Genomic DNA, 19,107 nt, shown 5'->3' with positions numbered 1-19,107 from the left:
CCAAACACATTTTTTGTTTTATGAATACTATAAATATGTGTTTTTCACAACACTTTTTAAACCACATTTTTCACATCATTTTAAATAACGTTACTCAAACTCCTCTACCAAACGGACCCTTGGATTAATTGTTTATGTATATCACATTATTAACAGTGATTTTTTCTTAGATTAGTTTAGAATAGAATTTTTATCGTATATAAAGAAATAAACAATAATTTTTTCATGATGAATTTTTAAATTATTATTATTATTATTATTTCGTGGGTAGAGAAAGAAATACATTAATAGAAATTAGAAAACAACAAAAAGTTGAGGACAACGTTTGAAAAATAATAGATTATTCAAGTCCGAATAAAAAAGCATCCAAGTATCTAATAAGTCCATTGGTCGACTATTATACAAACACAGAAAGACTGGATTGATTGACACCCATTTTGGCTAACCCATCGGCACACCTATTAGCTCCATGAAAGCAATGGTTATGTTGAATTGAAGCAAAAAAGTTAATGAGCCATTGATAATTAATTAGCACTTTCTTTCACCTAAGCTCAACCCAATTGTTGGACGACTATGAGCCATATGTGGAGAGGTGGCTGATGTATGGAGACAATGTAATTATGCGTGCCTTTGGAACGCACGTTTTCCGTGCGTTCCCGCATTTTGTTGAAAAATGGTGGGTCCCGTGCATTGTTCACGGGATCCACAAGTACGAAATTCAATAAATTTTCATTTAAACTTGGGTCTCATGACACTATTCACACATTTAAAAATTATTTTGCTACAGTGTTTTTAGTTTTCAACAATAAACGGTATCCAAACAAACCTTATATCTAATCTTGGAATGGGCGGTTTTGGGAAAAAATGGTAAAAGAATATGGACTTTTATGTATAGTATTTGTTAAATATTATTCTATAGGTTGTGTTAATGGATACGGTAAGGTGCTCGTTCTCACATCACTTTATATTAGAATTTTTGTCAATCATTCAATTTTATGTAAGTATTTTGTCAACTTTATTAGTTTTAGGGTCAACTTTATATAATTTTTCCTATCTATTCAATTTTTTTATTAAATAAGACCAACATTATTTTAACCTTAACAAGTACTCCACGGTGCTTGTTAACATTTGTCTATTCTATTTTATACTATGAAAAATTTTCATGGCGAGGACCACTATTCCAAAAATGATAGGGGCTAATAATAAGTAACTTATATATGATCCAGCCACAGGAAGTGAGTGATTCTTTGAGTCCAAACTCGAATCTTTGAAGGATGAAAATTTATTACAAGGAGTACGTAGGACCATACTACACACAACGAATAATATGGATTGGAGATTTCGAAGGTAGGCGTACATTCATACGTTGTTTGGTTCAATAGTGAAAACATACATAGGTGGATCTTGACTCTTGATTATGCTTTGGGATACTAAAATAGACAAAAACCTTTACACAAATTGATACAAATGCTCTAATACGATCCCACATGAGATAATGTCGGACCATGGATCTGCCCTAACTATTTAAGGCAATATTTGTATATGCCCTTTTTCAGATATGGAGTTGGGACGGGTTCTTCCTTATCACGCTAGCCAGATAAAAGAGATAAACTAACGGTAGAGACAGAGTTATGAGATTGAGTCCACACGTTTATATATTTACCTGCAATCTTCCAAAATCATTAAATTAATCCCATGGTTCTGTATTTATAATTATATTTTTTCATTGAAGCTTTCAAATATGAAATATAGAAAGAAAAATTCAAATATATTTAAGTTCTATTATAATCTTTCTTCTTAGTTAACTATAAATCAACAAGTAAATATGATCATTTTTATTATGAAAAAAAATGTTCATCCTGCCAAAAATATATTGTCACTAAAGTAGTTGATTAAAATACACTTATAAGCCTTAAAATTTAGGGTGTTTTTTTTTTGCCTTTACTATTTAAAATTTTCATTTTGGCTCATCATATTTGATTTTTTTTTATTTTTTATGTTGGTCTTAATGTTTATTTCTGTTATTAATTTGACTATCCATAATATATTTTTCTTCCTACAACGATGAAATTTCAGTAACATTTAAGAATTAGTATTTCATAAAATAGTTAAACATAAAAGACACTTAATGATTATTCTAATTTGTTCATAGTTTTTTAAGGTGGTAAATAATAATTAGAGCATGCAATATCATTTTTACATAGTAACACTATTTTTATTGCACACCAATTATAACATCACCTCAACAATTGTGAAAAATTTTGTGTAACCAAAGTTATTGATGATAGAGTACATAGTAACACTATTTTTATAACACACCAATTATAACATCACCTCAACAATTGTGAAAAATTTTGTGTAACCAAAGTTATTGATAATAGAGTACATAGTAACACTATTTTATAACACACCAATTATAACATCACCTCAACAATTGTGAAAAAGTTTGTGTAACCAAAGTTATTGATAATATAGATTAATTTGCTACCTAATTCAAATTTTGATAACAATAAGGACAAAGTTTAGCTACAAAATTGGTTGTAATACAATTTAAAAAATAAATCAACATTGCTACATATTTTGAAAATCTAACTATTGGATTGCATGTTCTTTACACTCTTAATAACATGTCAAATTTTATGCCAATCGAATATTATTTACTATATGATCTATAAGTTTAAATTTTATGCAAAATTTTAAACTACAAAAACTTGCAATTTAAATAATTTATTGATGATATAGCTATTGATCTTTAATGTTTTAGAAATTTTGCAAGTATGAAGAATAAAAAGAAATTGTAATTTAATGGTAAAATTGTCAAAATTTATTTCTGATAAGAAGATATTGAGTAAAGTTGTAATCTAAAGTTACAACCAATTTTGTAGCTAAACTTTGTTCCTAACAATAGTACGGGTACTAACAAATTATACAACAATTTAGTTCTTGGATCCATTATTAATCTATAAAGAGATTCATAGGGAGCCTAAAATATGAGACCAAGAAGGAACAGCCTATTTTAAAGGAAGAAGGAACCACTTAGTTACGATGGTCACTATTGTTTTTCTATTAATAAACTTTTTTAACTGCTACCGAAACTCTGTATTATTTTAGAAATGCAACTTTTGGGATAGAGCCAGTTTGGAATTTTGGTTTGACTTGTTCAACTATTTCCTAAATTCCAATCTACTAACTCCAATTTATGAGCCAAAATAATTGTTTAAAAAAATAACATTCAGCAAGAAAGTTATAAAATGCCCAAAAGTTCAAATTAAACTCATAATTTACCATTTTCTGGTGCCAAAAAAAAGAGACTACATTCAAATCTCATGTCAATAACACTTTATCTAAAGTTTCACAGTTTGTGATAACTAAATTATGTAAGAAATGCAAAAACGACGAATATCATGAAGTGGACAATGAAGGCTCTAATAATGTTACATTGAAATATTAACCATGTATAACATAATAAATAATGTTGTGAATCACTGGACACAACTAGTCTCACACTCTTACTCAGTTCTCCAAGCATATAAAAAATGGCAAAAAGTTGTTTTTGATGAAGGGCTTGCAGGTGCTGAGGCTACCGAGTCGATTATGCTGTCACTATCATTTCCATTGCTGCTGTTACTACCATTAGGGTCACCATCTGCTTCACATTCTAGCGTGCCATTAGGATCACTAGTTGCTTCACATTCTAGTGTACCTGGCTTGAATATGAACAAGCCAGGGCCTGAACCGTGGATAGTATGCAACCAATCATGCACATCCCATAAAAGTTGTACTGGCAAATTGTTCAGCATCACGGTCTCATTACCTCTAAATCTCCAATTCAAGTTCATAATGCGAATCATCATTTCCCCGTCAATGCTAATCGACATTTCAGGATCACCAGGCCCAGATAGAGAAGTGTCAATGACAATGTCATGTTCTCTATTACCATCAACTAACATGGATCTTGTACAAAACAATCTTTTTCCATACACAATCTCTTTCTTGTACAACAAGATAGCGTCTTCTAAGGTTGGTCTTGACCTGGTTCTTTTATAAGCCTCTTTCTTCAAATCCCCTAGCAATAACACCACCTCTTGACCACAAACCATGGCAACATAATAATTAGACCAGGGATCCGGGTTGCTGGAAAATTTTGTCTGTCTAAAATCCCAGAAAATATCCACTCGTTTCCTGTCTAATTCAAAAGATTTGAGACCTTTTCTACCCCAAAACTGCCAAGTCCTCAAATCAATTTTGCAAGTATATTGATCTTGATTAGGAGGAGTTTCCACCGTGATGCTAAGGGAATGGTGGATCAGGTTCTTGCACCATGTCACTGTTACATTCCGGCACAATTCTGCTATAATGGTTTGGTAAACAAAGGTGACAGAGGCCTGAGGGACTGCTTTATTCGTTGCCTGATGCTCATGTACTTTCTCCTTGGCTGGTGGTTGATGCGGGACTGGTTTTGGATTGGGAAAAGGTGCAGCACCCAGAATATAATTAGACATTTTAAAGAACTTTTACTAGGACAAGATTGGATTGAACCTGCAAATGTGATGTTGATACAGGATTGTCATTTGAAGCTCTTTGATCCCTGATCACCAAATCCATATAAACTTCAATGCTACCAAGAATGATAGAACTGCATAACAATATAGAAAATCTTCTTCAACCTTCACTTGGTTTTGGAACATCAGCATCATAAGATATTGTCTATTTTAAGTAGAGACATTAAGATCAAAGATATGGGATGAATCAAAATTTCATTGCTATTATTATCAAAGCCAAGAAAATCATTGAAGATGTTTGAATTCCTAAATTATGTTTATAGAAGAAATGAAGAAAACCGCTGTACCAAATTTGCAGGCACCGAGTTGAATGGGGAGGGAGGCTCAAACTACAGGTCAAAGAACTGCCAAAATGTTATGTTAGGAAATGGTGAAACTGTGGGAGGTTTTGGAAAAACTGACATGAAAAGGTTAGTTTGAGGAATGAAATCTACTTTGAGGCTGTCCTTGAAGTGTAAAAAGCATAAATATTTTTCCTATTAATAGATTAATATCTCTCTGATTTTAAAATGATGCCATGAAGGTAGGGTCGCTAACCATGGGAAAAGGATCAAGAGTTCATTTAAAAATTTATTTTCTGTATCTATATTCTATAGTATATTATTTTTTCTATATGTTAAGAGGATTCAGAAAATTAGTTATAATTTCAAAAAATGTCAAAAATACCCCGAATCTAATAGATAATTCTTATTCTTAAAAAATAAAAAATGGGGTTATAATTGTAATTCAACAAAATTAAAAAAAAAATCTACAATATAAACTTTTTTCCTAAAAATTAGCACACTCGCTATTTAAATATAGAGAAATGATATGTTTACAGCATTTTCACAACATTTTTACAACAATATAAGAGGAGCTACATCCACAATATTTTCACAATAAATCATAGGTGGGTTAGTTGTTATTGGTTCTAATTAACCTACTACTAAAATTATTTTTCTACCCCACCAATAACAACCCATAACAATCAGCCATATAGGATTTGTCATAAAAATATTGTAAAAAAGTTGTGAACATAGCATTTCTCTTTAAGTACATTTCACGCACGTTTAATACATTTTTTTTTTCTAATAACTAGCACACACTAAACTTAGCAAGTTGCTCTATTTCAAATCCTAAATTTTAGTTTCTTAACAATTCATTATTGTATAATCTCGCCAAAAATAGATAAATTCAAATTGAAAAATTAAATGAAACTAAAAAAAAAAAAAAAGGAGACTTATCGCATGTGTAATGAGGCTAGTGTCATTTAAAATTTTAAAAAACATGGCATTTGATATACCTTTAAATTTCCTAATATTTTATTTGAACAATGAAATAAATTAATTTCAAATGTCGAGAATCATTTTCCCTAACCCTAACTTAGGTGCTCCTATGACCACCTTGTCCATTTTCTTGGAACTAATCAATCTATATATATATATATAAATTGAAGTGTAACATTTATTGTTACTACGCTCCTATTGAGTTATATTAGCAACCATGTCATTATTATTATTTTTCCAATTTTTCTAATAATTTTTTTAACATCTACGTATTTAAAGTGAATAAAAAAACTATATTATTTAACAATTAAAATATCATCTCTCTCTTATTTTTAACTATTCTTCTTCTATTAATTTTCCAACTTATTGTTACACTTTCTCTAACTTTTCTCCACATTACTCTCTACCTTAATGTCACTCTTTTTCCATCTTTTTTTATCTTCCTTTATTTTGGTTCTTCTTGTTCTCATCCTTTTACAATAAATTTCTCATTATCTCTTCCATTCTATATATAGTTTTTCTACACAAACTCTCTCTCTCTCAAAATTTTTTTTTTCATTTTTTGAGGGATTTTTATTTTATTTTTCTTACATCTCCACTTTAGGTTGATGAATTTTTGTGTTCTTTAGAAGTCTACTTAAGTTGTTGTCTTTTTTCTTTTCTTTAATTGTTAGATGCTATCCTATAATCCTATTGCATTACGAAAATAGTATATAAGAATATAATCTATATATGTTAAGAGGATTCAGAAAGTTAGTCATGGCTTCAACAAATGTCAAAAATACTCATAATCTAATTAGATAATCCTTATTCTTAAAAAATAAAAAATAGGGTTAAAGTTGTAATTCAACAAAATTCAAAAAAAAAAAAACCTACCAGAGAAACTTTTTTTTCTAAAAATTAGCACTCTTTATTTAAATATATCTCACGCACGTTTGATACTTTTTTTTCCTAAAAACTAGCACACACTAAATCTAGCAATTTACTCCATTTCAAATCCTAAATTTTAGTTTCTTAAAAATTCTTTTCTGTGTAACCTCACTAACAATAGATAAATTCAAATTGAAAAATTACTTTAAACTTAGAAAAAAGAAAAAAGAGCTTCAGTGCACGTATGAAGTGCGTGTGATGAGGCTAGTGTTATTCTATTCACATAATATAGCTTGGATAATTTGGTGTTTTTACTATATCTATTGTGCTATTCCTCACACATTCTCTCCAGAAAAAGTACTTATTCTCTTTCCTGATTTTTTATTCTTTCTTGCAACTCTACTTTAGGTAGATGAATAATTCCACGCATCGCATGGGTCTATGAATAATAGACCTCATACAACATAAGGTTCTGCCTTTTGATGTACTCTTTAAAAAGATAATTGAAATACTCTTAAACCACATCAAAGATAAGAACAAATTTAAAAATAAAGATTCTTTATTTTCTTTGATTCAAATGTTTCAAGACTTTTCCTCTCTCTCAAAAACACAAAAATCTTTGTATTTCCATTCACAGTTTTCACTTCTACTCCTTTATATACTATGCTCAGAACTCTTCATGCATCTCATTTCAAATACACCCAAACCAAAAACAAGCATTTACCTTCAACCTTTCAACGTCACCAACATAACTCTAATATTGTCGTACCATTTGATCCTAACCATATGTGTAGGTTGTGCCTAAGGAAAGGGGCTTGCGTTTTTTATTAAGTGACAATAGCTTACGGTTTTGATATCAAAGTCGAATGTTGTGGATTTTTTTAAGGCTGTGATTGGCTTTAAGTCTTTGGGTGTTTGAGATTTTGGTGTAGGAAAGTCATAAATGTATTTTGTTTTACAACCAAAGAGAAAGAAAGAGAAGTATTCTAATTGATTATTTATGAAGTTGGGTTTTTTTTTTGAGAACTCATAATTTGTAGGTTTCTTTGTAGTTGTTTTAATTGCGATTTTTTGTTGTATGAACCATAGTGATAAAATTAAAAATTGATAATGATCTCAAAGTGTTTTTGGTTACATTTTTTTAAGGGTACAGAAGTTCAAATAAAGGCAATTACATTTTGAAAAATTAATGTGCTTTTAGTCAATTTTTCTTTGTTTAAATGCATTCTCTTTATGTTGATACTTACAAATGATTCCTTAATTTCATTGAGAAAATGATTTGAGTGTTTGAGATTAGAGTCTCCATATATGGTTGTGAGAATGAAGTGGTTGAGGAAGTATTTGAGTGGTTGCGGAAGTATTTGAGTGGTTGCTTAAATTTATTTAATTTTAGGATATAAAATATTTTATTCTTTAAATTTTTATTTATAGATTTCAAAATCATTTAATCATTTTAAAAAATAAAGTCTACTTTTAACAATAAATATTATCATATGTTTTGGTCTTATGGTGTTATACAATTTTTTTAAAAATAAAATACAAATTAAGAAAACCAAGTTTCAAAGCATTCAACAATAATGTAACAATCATAAATATTATATAACAAAATAAGTGTTATATATAGTTATTAATATACATAAAAATAATTTCAAATAAAATTGTAAAGTATCCGCGCATTAAATAAGACGTTTCTACAGACACTGGCAAAAAAAGTGTTTGATGACAACTAACAAAAGTCCAAGTATGGTTGAGATGGTTTTATGCTCCTTTGATTATATGAATGCCTTTCGAGGAATTGAGTTTTTCTTTCATTTTAATCCAGACATGAAATCAAAATTTTCAAGCTATAATAAGTAGTAAATTAACTGAAGTAGTTGAGAGCTCAATTTCATTCCCTTTGTGTCTGTTGACATAGAACTTTTTCCTAAAAGAAACTAAATAAAATGGAACCTATACGAAGAGTTTTTGCACTATAAATAAAGTTTTTCAGTATTATAGGTTGAACAATACATATTCTTAAGTTTACATAATAGAGATAGTATCAAAAGCTGCTTCAGATACACAAAGAACACAGAGTATTACAACCAGAATATATAAAGCTAATATGATTTGAATTACATAAAAATATTGCAATATTTATCTGCAAAAGAGAAAGGCTCCACCATAATCACCGCCAAAACATCATCAGAATCCTCATAGAAGTAAGCAATTTGGAACTTGAACACTAATAGTAGTCACTGTACAAAATTTGAAAGAAAAAGAAATTAGTGGCAATAAAATTCAATGCTGTATACTGTGAAATCCTCAAGGTAGAATTAAAAATTTCCCGCGAGGCGATGAGCGACTCCTTCTGAATTCAGGCATTGATGTGTTGCTGCCTTCCTTTGGAAAGCGAATTAGACCATTTGGAACCCTGTTGTCGAGCTTCCCAGCCAATATGGGTTCAACAATTCCTCTGAAAGGAAATGGGGAATGCCATTTTAATTAACAATGACCATATGGAGTTACTAATATTTCACATTAACTGAAAAAATAGAAAGAGAACTCTGTATTTAAGTCCCTTAAGAGAAGTTTTTCATTATACCTTGGTTCAAGATTTTGGGAGTTCCTTGAGAAGTTCTGTCGAAGCTTTTTCATCTTCAAAGCATGCAGTGGTGACTCAAATAGGCCATGCTCATTCTCTGGCTCAGAGAAGTCACTCTTTCGAGGTGCTTCCTCCATCTTTTCACCAGGAACATCCATGTCAGATAGCAGTGTTGTCACCACTTCAGACTTCTGATTCCTAGCGGGCATTTGATGAGTCCTTGCCTTGGCCTTGCTATCAACTTTGCTTTTCCTAATGCCACCTTGCCTGATATTAAGAGCTTGCTTAAACTGCTCCTCTTCATGTTCTGGGTAAACTTTCCTGGTGCTTACCCTCTGGAGGCCACAGAATGCATCATAAATGTTATCCTGCTTTGCTGGTTCATGTGAACCAATATGTGCTCTTGAATTGCTATCTGTGGAAGGGATCATTGACATTGCTGCAACAGATTTATTAACCGAAACTCTAGCCGGGAATGGTACTTTTGCAATGGGTTGGTTGTCCAGTGTATCAGATTTGATCCTGCTCCTAAAGACAGATCCTCTATCGGTGGACAATGATCTCCTAATAGGAGGGGATGGTGACCTTGGCTTTCCAGAGCTTGCTAATCTTTCATCTGCTGGGAAAGGTACCTTTGGCGTAATCTCCTTGTCAGCAAATGCAGAGGGAAACCTTGACCTTCTCTGCTTACCAGAAGAGCAACTCCTAGCCTGAAATCAAAGTTCATCACAAGATAGAGATTATCCATTTCTGTTTATTCCTAACTTGTCAAGTTTTTTTTTCATATAAATTTCAAGTAGTATATATCACAAAACAACCATTCTAATGTATTCAATTAAACAAATTCGTGATGGCTATTGACTTACTTCAAAGCTTTTAGTATCATCAATGGGTCGTTGACTAGTTTCAGGCCTCAGGCCAGCACTAGTACCACATCTTGGCATTCTGTAGGGTGAAACAGCTTTTGCTCTTTGGGTTTCAATAGTGCTTCGAGTATTCCCAGTTTTCATTTGCTCTAGTTCTGTCTCCTTCCTCTCCACTGCCAGTTTAAGGTTTGATATCTATATAGAAAGAAAAAGTTAGAAAGCTTTCATGTAAAAAATTCAAAATGAAGAATTGAACAGAAGAATAACTGAAAACTAACCTCCTCTTTAAGGTCTCGGATTTCACCAGTTTCTTTATTAGATCGGGCTGCCCCAAGTTCTATGGAGGCAACTCTTTCAGCAAACTTGAGTGTGCTAATTGTCTCCCCAAAAGCATTAACCTCAGGGTTTATATGTACAAACATCAATGTTTTTGCTTGGCCACCTATTTAAGATGGAAAAATGGTAAGAACAGTGAAAGAGATAAAGACATTTGAAGGGATTTTGGCTTAATATGTTACCTAATGAATCCTGCAATACTTGAGTAAGTTTGCTATTCCTATATGGAATGTGTGAACTCTTTTGTGCAAGAGCAGATATGACATCACCGAGTGCAGATAGTGATCTATTTATATGTTGGGCCTCCTTCAGTCTCTCACCAACAGCCTCAGATTTATCAACTCTCTCACTTCCAGCCAAATCCACTAGGTGGAGGCAACCCTTAAGAACGGAATTAGAAACTAACTCTTTTCCATGGACATGGACAGTCAAAACACTGCAAAAGGATAGCCAGAACCAAAAACCATTAGTTACAATAATAGGTATTAATAATAACACTAGAAAGAATCCCAAACTTCAATTAACAAAAGCACCTACCTATGTGAACGGCTACTTCGCTCATTTAGAGCTGTAGCACCCACGGCACGATTCTTTTGGCCAATCCTCATCAAGTCAAGAACATCTCGAGTACATGTAACCCGAACCAAACTTGCATCGGGTACATTAAGACCATTCAATTGAGAGTTGTTTCGTATATCTAATGTGCATGGAGTTAAGGTACTGAACTAACAATATAGTTAACAAATTTCGTAAATCCTCAATTCAAAATTTTCAAACCCAAATGGGCATAATGTACACAAGTGCTTATCATGTTATTTAAATAAAGAAAGTAAATCTTGGAAAGGATATCTTCTGTTAGATCCATCACTGACTAATAGATCTCTAACTTGTTCATTGTAAATTTCAATCATTTGGACTCCAACTTCATATTTTATGAATTCTGCCCTTTCCTTTGATATTTGAAACAAGTCGCGGAGAGCTCGATAGTTTACACCCCATGTCTCCTCAGATGTCAAATCTGGGCCACTCTGTAAAAGAAGATAAAGTACCATTATAATTTAGATCTTATAAAAATAATGCTGGGACAATAGTGACATCGATTATCTTATAGTTTTTCACACTACTTTCTCCAATGGCTAGAGAGGGTTCTGAGTTCATGAAACAATTGAGTGCTTTCACTTTAAAAACACCATGAACGACACACCATCCAATTAAACTTCAAAAGGTTATAAATCTAAGAAGGATCCCATAATATTAAATGGCATTATGGTGGTGATATAATATGCAATTATGACACGGGGATGAGCCTTATGCCAAAGTTTTAGGGACAGCCTGATACTCATGATCTTATAGAATATGTATCAGATTCATTGAATGGTATGAAATCTACAAACAAGAATTACGAATTTTGGAATCTTACCATTGTATATGTCTTCCCTGAGCCCGTCTGTCCATATGCAAAGATGCAAACATTATATCCATCTAGAACAGACCTGATCAATGGTTGAGTGTCAACATATATTTGCTCTGCACATGATAGTGATAGTGATCATCAGTAGTTTCCAAAAATATATCAATATACAGATTAAAAGTGACATATTAGATTCATTGTGTTTTAGCTGATCTTTAAATTCCACGCAGTTCTGCATTTCTGACATAACATCAATATGTTTTACATACAAAGGAGCTAGGTAACTAGATCCTTATCTCTCAGTCCTCCAAAACAATTCCCATATAACCATCATCGTTTTATTGTTGACATTACTAACAGTAGTTTAAAAGAATAATCGTTAGTTCATGATCTCCATTCTGAGTTTTTTACTCTTAAGTTACTTTCAATATCTCCATTTTTGGGTTATTTACCCTTTCGTTACTTTCAATAAAGCTATGCAACAGGTTCATATAAAAAAATGTTTAAACCAATCCCATATCTTGCAATGTAGTTTATGAGCTTCACTGAAAACCCTGCTTTGGATAGGAAAACTACCTTGTGTGACGTTAGTGCTAAACACTTTATTGAATGAAAATACCCTCCTTGCATCTTTGCCCTGCTTAAGGGGATTGACAATCATGATATTTCCATTTTCTCCTATGTAGTCCACAGTAGACTGCCCATTTGATTGCCCGGGTAAGAAAGGCCTCACTCTACAATATACCCTAATGGTTCCTGAAAGAAAGTAAATTTATTAGTTAAGCTGCATATCTAGTAACATATATAAATGATCAAGTTGAGAACTTTAAAGTTTCAGATGAACACCTTTGAGGTCTTGTACTAGATTGTAGAGTTGGCGGTTTTCCTCTAAAACCTTGTGATAGGATGAGGAGGCCACTTCAAGCCCCTTAATATGATGCTCTGAGGCAACAAAAATTGTAATTTACCAAATCTTTATAGATAAACCTAATAATACAAGTGACTGAGGCCCTTGTATTTAACCACAGGAATATTCTCAAAGAAGATCAAGCCTCTAGGTTCTCACCAAGCCTCGAAAGTTGTTGCTCATAGTTTGAGTGAGCCAGTTTCACCTCTGATTTTGTCTCTTCAAAAGATAATTTTAGGTCCTAGTTATCAAAGAAGGATAACATCACTATAGCATTGATGAAAAGACATGTCAAAGATTAAAGTTTCAGTTTGGCATAGAAACCCATGCAAGAATGAATATCCAAGAGTTACCCTACATTTAGTTTGAGGAAAAGAAGCTGCTAATGTAAAATTGAAACATTGTGAAAGGAGTATCTCTGTCTGTGAACAAATATTCATACCTCGAGCTGTTTCTGTTGAATATCAATAACTTCTGTGTTGTCAGCAGGGAGATAGACATTTGGCCGAACCACCTCACGTTTCCCACCACAAATGCAAAATTTTGACAAATCACTTGATGCCAAACTAGTTCTTTGATTAAGATACTGTGAAATGGCTTCAATAAATTCATCTTTTGATAGGGAACCAGTATCACCTTTCAATATTTTCTTCAAAAACAATCCAAGCTAGGGAAAATAGGAGCAAGAAAATTATAGATTAGTTACTGTAGTGAGGAAAATATAAGGACGGTACTCGTATTGAAAAATCGGTCTGGAAATACTTTTGGATAGAAGTATTAACAACAGATTCAATGACACTCCAAATTCTTAATTACCTGAGTGCCTTGAGAAACTAGCAGTGCTGAGAAATCTTTGACTACCTTACTGAGCAAAGTATCAATTACCTACAAATTTTACAACGAAAAGATCTTCAGTTTTAGGTCAAAAGAAAAAGATAATTGTAATTTCTCACTATCATAACCTTTTATAAATTCCTTATGGGTAAACTAGATATTCATAATCATATTGACTTGAGATGGAATCAGTTTTTTTTTTGCAGCTAGCAAATGATATTTGTATGCCATATGCATGATGATAACAAAAATCCTTGTTGCTAGATTGCTAGTGTTTGATCTTATATCATGTGTATTAGAGAGCTGTGTCTGCAGAAAACCAAAAATAACCTGCAATGCACAACAAATTGGGAAGGATCTTACCTACCATTGCATTCAAAGGCAAGTCTTCTATCCCATTACTCTCTCTAAGGTAAGCCTGTAGGAGTCCAAGTCCAAAATGATCGAAGAGGAAAGCCAGTGCATTGGCAGTTCGGGATTCTTCAATTGAGACCTCATTAGAAAGATGAAGAAAATCTAACAGCTGTTCATATTGTGATGACTCTGATTCATCTATTGACTCATCAGCACTTTCATTGCTTAGAATGGAGGATGGAGATCCCTTTGGAAAGGATGTGATCCTCACAGTGCCTCCATACCTCCAAACCCCAACTCCACCCGCTAGCTTCCACTCGTAAAATCCTTTCAGACACAGAATGCAGTCCACAACTTTACTTGATGAACCCCCCTGGATATCCAAGTTACTCAATTAAAGACTAGTAAAGTACACACACACACACTCTCTTTCTCTCTCTTTTGGGAAAAGAAAATCAAATGTACTAGTCATTTATTTGAAATAATAGGTTGTAAGTTGTAACATGCATGATTAATAGCAAATGCAGGAATTGAAAGATAAGCAAAACCTTTTCCAAGTCGGATGCTTCAAATGTCAAGAGCTTCATTTCTTTAACAGCCTCCAAGAAATTCCTCATGTTCTCAAAATATTGAATTGCAGACTGTGCTGCTCCCTCTGTAGACTGAACTGCAATCACTGAATTGTCCACCACCTATATAATTCCAAAACAGAAACAAACCCAAATCTCAAAATCAAAAGAGACCATGAAATTTAGAATAAACCACGCTTATAATTTAAAATAAATTGCATATCAAGCAAAACTAAGGTACGATTTCTTAAGTACTGTACCCTAAGTTTCTCAATTAAATTCAACCATATGGTTGTATTGGCTAATATTCCACACAGCTAAATTTAATTGATGTTAGGTGAAGATAGTTTCTTTTGTGCTACACCGGTCAATGCAACCACATGGTTGAATTTAATTTGAGAACCTAAGGTATACTAGAAAAAAGAACTTTTCAAAATAATTAGAGAATTTTAACAAATTAAAAAATGTTAAGCAGTTTTTCTTCTAAGAAAACATTTTGAATTCCATGCATGCATATTAAAATTAACACGAAGGAAATAGTTAGAAAAAAAAAAAAAACCCATCTCGTACTTGAAAGAATTTATTAGTCAAGTTCTTTATTATAAGAATTGAAAACATGAAGATTGTTCAGCACAGTTTTGCTTGTAATGAAACATGGACATGATACAAAGGTAGGAGTATGTATGTATATATATAACCTTAAGAACAGCACCAGGGTTGACTTTGTTGAGGACATTGCAGAGAATGAGGCCATTGCGAAGTGCAAGGCAGAAGTCTTCCTCGGAGGGTTCTTTGGGTAGTGCTGATGATGCGCCATGGTCCATTTGACGTAGCCATTCTGATGCTTGGTACCTCCTTGAAGCTGAAAAACACACACACACATGTTAGTTAAGGTTGGACTTCAAACTAACTGTACATGTTCTTGACAGTTGAGACATCAGCCACCCCAAGGGAAGAAAATAATAATAATAATAATAATAATAATAGGAAAAATTATAATTTAGTCCATAATTCGACATTATCATAATTTAGTCTACAAACTTTTAATTGCTTTCTTCTCAAAAAAAAAAAAAAAACTTTCAATTGCAATATTTAAATCCTAAGATTTGTATTAAATTAAACTCGTTAGGGTTCAATTCAGAAAACTCCTAACCATAAAACTTGTAGGACTAAATTGTGATCTGGTTAAACTGTAAGGAAAATGTTAACAAGCACCGTACGGTGCTTGTTAACATTTCCTTTTTTGTGTTTCATTTAAAAAGAGGAAAAAAAAGCACCATACGGTGCTTGTTAACATTTCTTTTTTTGTGTTTCATTTAAAAAGAGGAAAAAAAGCTGTCAAAAAATTTGCCAAAACTGAAAAAGTGTCCGAAGTTAAAAAAAGTAACACAAAAAATTATCCAAAATGTGTTATTAACAGGCACCTTATGGTGCCCGTTAACACAACCCAAACCATAAAGGGTAAATTATTTGTCAAAAAAAAATTTTGTTAACTTGGACAGAAGTCTAATATTTTAATTTCAATTAAAAGGAATCAAATATAATAGTTTTTTTTTTTTTGTGGTAAACCGGAGATTTATTCATCTAAAAAGAGTAATCAAATATAATTATCGAAAGCTTATGAATCGAATCGTGAAAGGAACAAATAGAGGCAGATAATGTACTCTAAAATTGGTAATTAAATTAGCTTTTAAACCTATATTTTAAGGATGATTTCAAATTAAATCCTAAATTTTAAGTCTATTATAAATTAAATTTTACGGCTTCTTCAAATCAAACCTTGGTTTTTATAAATCATATCAATTTAAACCTTGGTCTTTCAGGTTTAATTTTTTGATTTTGATAAGGGATATAAATTGTTCTGATTTTAGAAGTCTAAGATTCAATTTGAAATTAACAAAACTAAACAGTTTAATTTGTAATAATCTTTCAAGATTTAATTTGCTATAGGATTTAAAATACATTTTGTTCTAAAGAAATATAATAAATATTGTTACAAAATTAGAATTTCTTTTCCCTGCCGAACTATACGATAATTAGAATTTAGAATTCGTTCCAATAGGGATTATTGGGCTATAGCCAATAGAGTTTAATCCATCAGTATTCTCTAAGAATAGTGTCACGGCGAAAGCAGACTAAAATGATGCCAAAATGTATTATTAGTCAGCATGGTGTAGTACATGTGAACATTTAAAATTTTTGATACAGGTTGGGTAGGTGCAACTGGGCAAGTGCAACAACCAATTTAAATATGCCAAAAAAAATTTTTCCCGTTTTATTGAAATTGAAATATGTAGTTATGTTTTACAGTTTTAGTCTGCCAATGTGACTCTGGGCACGAATCCATGAAGTACTTTTTCCATCTTTCTTCAGCATAAATTTTCAAAGAAAAAAAGAAAAGAAAAAGTACTTGTTAATGCATAAAATACTGTCATCAAGTAGAGCGCACAACCATTTTTATCAAAACCTCCATAATTTTTTCAAGTTGGACACAACCTTTTATAGATCATCAATGTGATTGTTTGGTTAGGCATGGTGGGAGATTACACGGACATTTTTAAAACTCAAAATTTTGTTTTACAATCACAAATCTTCACAATTTTTCTTACAAACGCTCATTTTGAAATGAAAATATAGTTTTTCAACAGCTGCAAATGCACCGATTAAATTATGTCACCTTTTAAGCTCTGTTTTACAATCACAAATCTTCATAGTTTTTCTTACAAACGCTCATTTTAAAATGAAAATACAATTTTTCAACAACTGCAAACGTACCAACTAAATTATGTCAACTTTTATCATCTACCTATAAAAATTGAGACACTAGATCTCCTTAGTTGTAATGTTTCCTTCTCTGTACCAAAAATATATATATGGTGATTGTAAAGGAGGGCTAATTCTAAATCCATGTAGCCAAGAAGTATGCTACAAATAAAACATTAATGTAAACCTTCTTTCGGCTAGAAAGAACACCATAAAAGGGGGCCTAATATATTTGGACCCACATTACAAACTTATTATTAACCCTTGGATCACCGCATTTTGCGCAACATTATGATGTCCTGCATAATCTTTTATTTTAGCTTTCTCAATGTTTGATGATTATGTGACCACCAAGCCAAACCCACCCATACCCACTTTGATCTCAGCCCAAAAAAGAAAAAGGCAAGTTTGAGTATTTGAAGTTTGACCCCTCCAAAAAAATTACCATCAAAGAAAAATATAATTACATTTTAAATATTACATCTTAAAGGTCGTTTCAAATTAATCCTAAACTTTTAAACTTGTATCATGTAAAATCCCTAATCAAACCTAAAAAATTCAATGTTTGAATTGATATGATGTTATTAGTTTTGGATTTTATTTGAAACAATATAAAATGTTAGGGTTAAATTTGAAAATTTTGGAATTATATGATTTAATTTTAAAAAAATGGAAAAAAATAAAAAAATAAATAATAAATAAAGAGGAGGACCAGGAAAAAAAAAAAAATTATCCAAGAACTGTGCAGCTACAATAACCAATATCTCGGAAAAAGAGATTACTGAATTTATTTTCTATATTATATTTCTCCATGAGCTTACTCTATTGTAGTCATTATATAATAATAATTATATTTTTCCCATAAAGTAGGAGGATTCTAAATTACTCATAGTGGTGGTGGTAGAAATATTACCTGCTTCTTCAGCTTTTCTGTGAGCTAATTCATGATCATTAATAATCTCTTCAGTGTATGAAGCCTCATTGTTAGCAATCAAAGCCTTTAATCCTCTTAAGTTCTTGCAAGGAGAGGTTAACATTGGATTTGTGTAGCTTTCTTGTGGCATATTTGCCTCTCTTTCTCTCTCTCCCTTACAAATATATATTCTTTAAGCCTGCAGGGATATATTGTATTTAACAATGTTCACTGCAAAGCAACCGCAGAAAGTTCAGTTAAATACTCCAGAGTCCACACTATCCAAAGCTGAGAATATCTAAGGTAAAAAGTTGGAAAAAAAATTATATCATTATAATATTTTGATAACAATAATTAACATGCACTAAAATTTAAGCCTAGGTACAATATAAAGAAATGGAGCACAAAAATTAAGTGAGAGAGTGATAAATATGAAAGCATGAACCACTGCTAAAACCTCCTTAAAACTCTCTAAAACAATCACATTTTGACTTGAGGAAAATGAAAACACAATGGTTTTTTTCAAACAAGAAGTAAGAAAACGAGGACAGAAAAGTTTAAGAAAAGACTCTACCTCTAAAGGGTGTTGATCCAAAGTTCTGGGAAAAGCCAGGAAAACTGAGCAAGAAAATTGAGTTTCAGTGACAGTGAGAGGTTAAAGTAGAAGAAGTAGATCTGATCTGACTCCAGAAAACATGGGATTTGAAACAAGGTTCTCGTGAGTTGTAAATGAGCATTCAAATATACAAGCGGCTTAATAAATGCTCCAATGTGAAGTTGAACTGTTGAACAGAGAGAGAGAAAGAGTTGAGTTTTGTGTGTAAGTAAAGAGAAGAGAAATAAAAAGACCATGAAATTGAAACGTTGGTGGTT

At 32.0% G+C, this 19,107-nt stretch overlaps 1 protein-coding gene across 1 annotated transcript; it reads right to left on the bottom strand.

The window, feature by feature from the left end:
• Nucleotides 1-8,659: 8,659 nt before the first annotated feature.
• LOC142638345 (kinesin-like protein KIN-14F) lies at nucleotides 8,660-19,060 on the bottom strand. Its single transcript, XM_075812370.1, has 18 exons — nucleotides 18,809-19,060; nucleotides 18,235-18,465; nucleotides 15,257-15,420; nucleotides 14,538-14,681; nucleotides 14,003-14,362; nucleotides 13,618-13,686; nucleotides 13,244-13,468; nucleotides 12,961-13,042; nucleotides 12,741-12,836; nucleotides 12,471-12,650; nucleotides 11,904-12,010; nucleotides 11,333-11,511; nucleotides 11,021-11,185; nucleotides 10,666-10,919; nucleotides 10,426-10,589; nucleotides 10,148-10,342; nucleotides 9,282-9,991; nucleotides 8,660-9,152 (listed from the first exon to the last, which is right to left on the bottom strand). The coding sequence occupies exons 2-18, from the start codon at nucleotides 18,383-18,385 to the stop codon at nucleotides 9,002-9,004; spliced, it is 3,396 nt and encodes a 1,131-aa protein (XP_075668485.1). The 5' UTR covers nucleotides 18,386-18,465; nucleotides 18,809-19,060; the 3' UTR covers nucleotides 8,660-9,001.
• Nucleotides 19,061-19,107: the final 47 nt, after the last annotated feature.

The sequence above is a fragment of the Castanea sativa genome, chromosome 6, assembly GCF_040712315.1.
Source record: "Castanea sativa cultivar Marrone di Chiusa Pesio chromosome 6, ASM4071231v1".
Taxonomy (NCBI): domain Eukaryota; kingdom Viridiplantae; phylum Streptophyta; class Magnoliopsida; order Fagales; family Fagaceae; genus Castanea; species Castanea sativa.
This window is presented reverse-complemented; position numbering and strand designations above follow the sequence as displayed.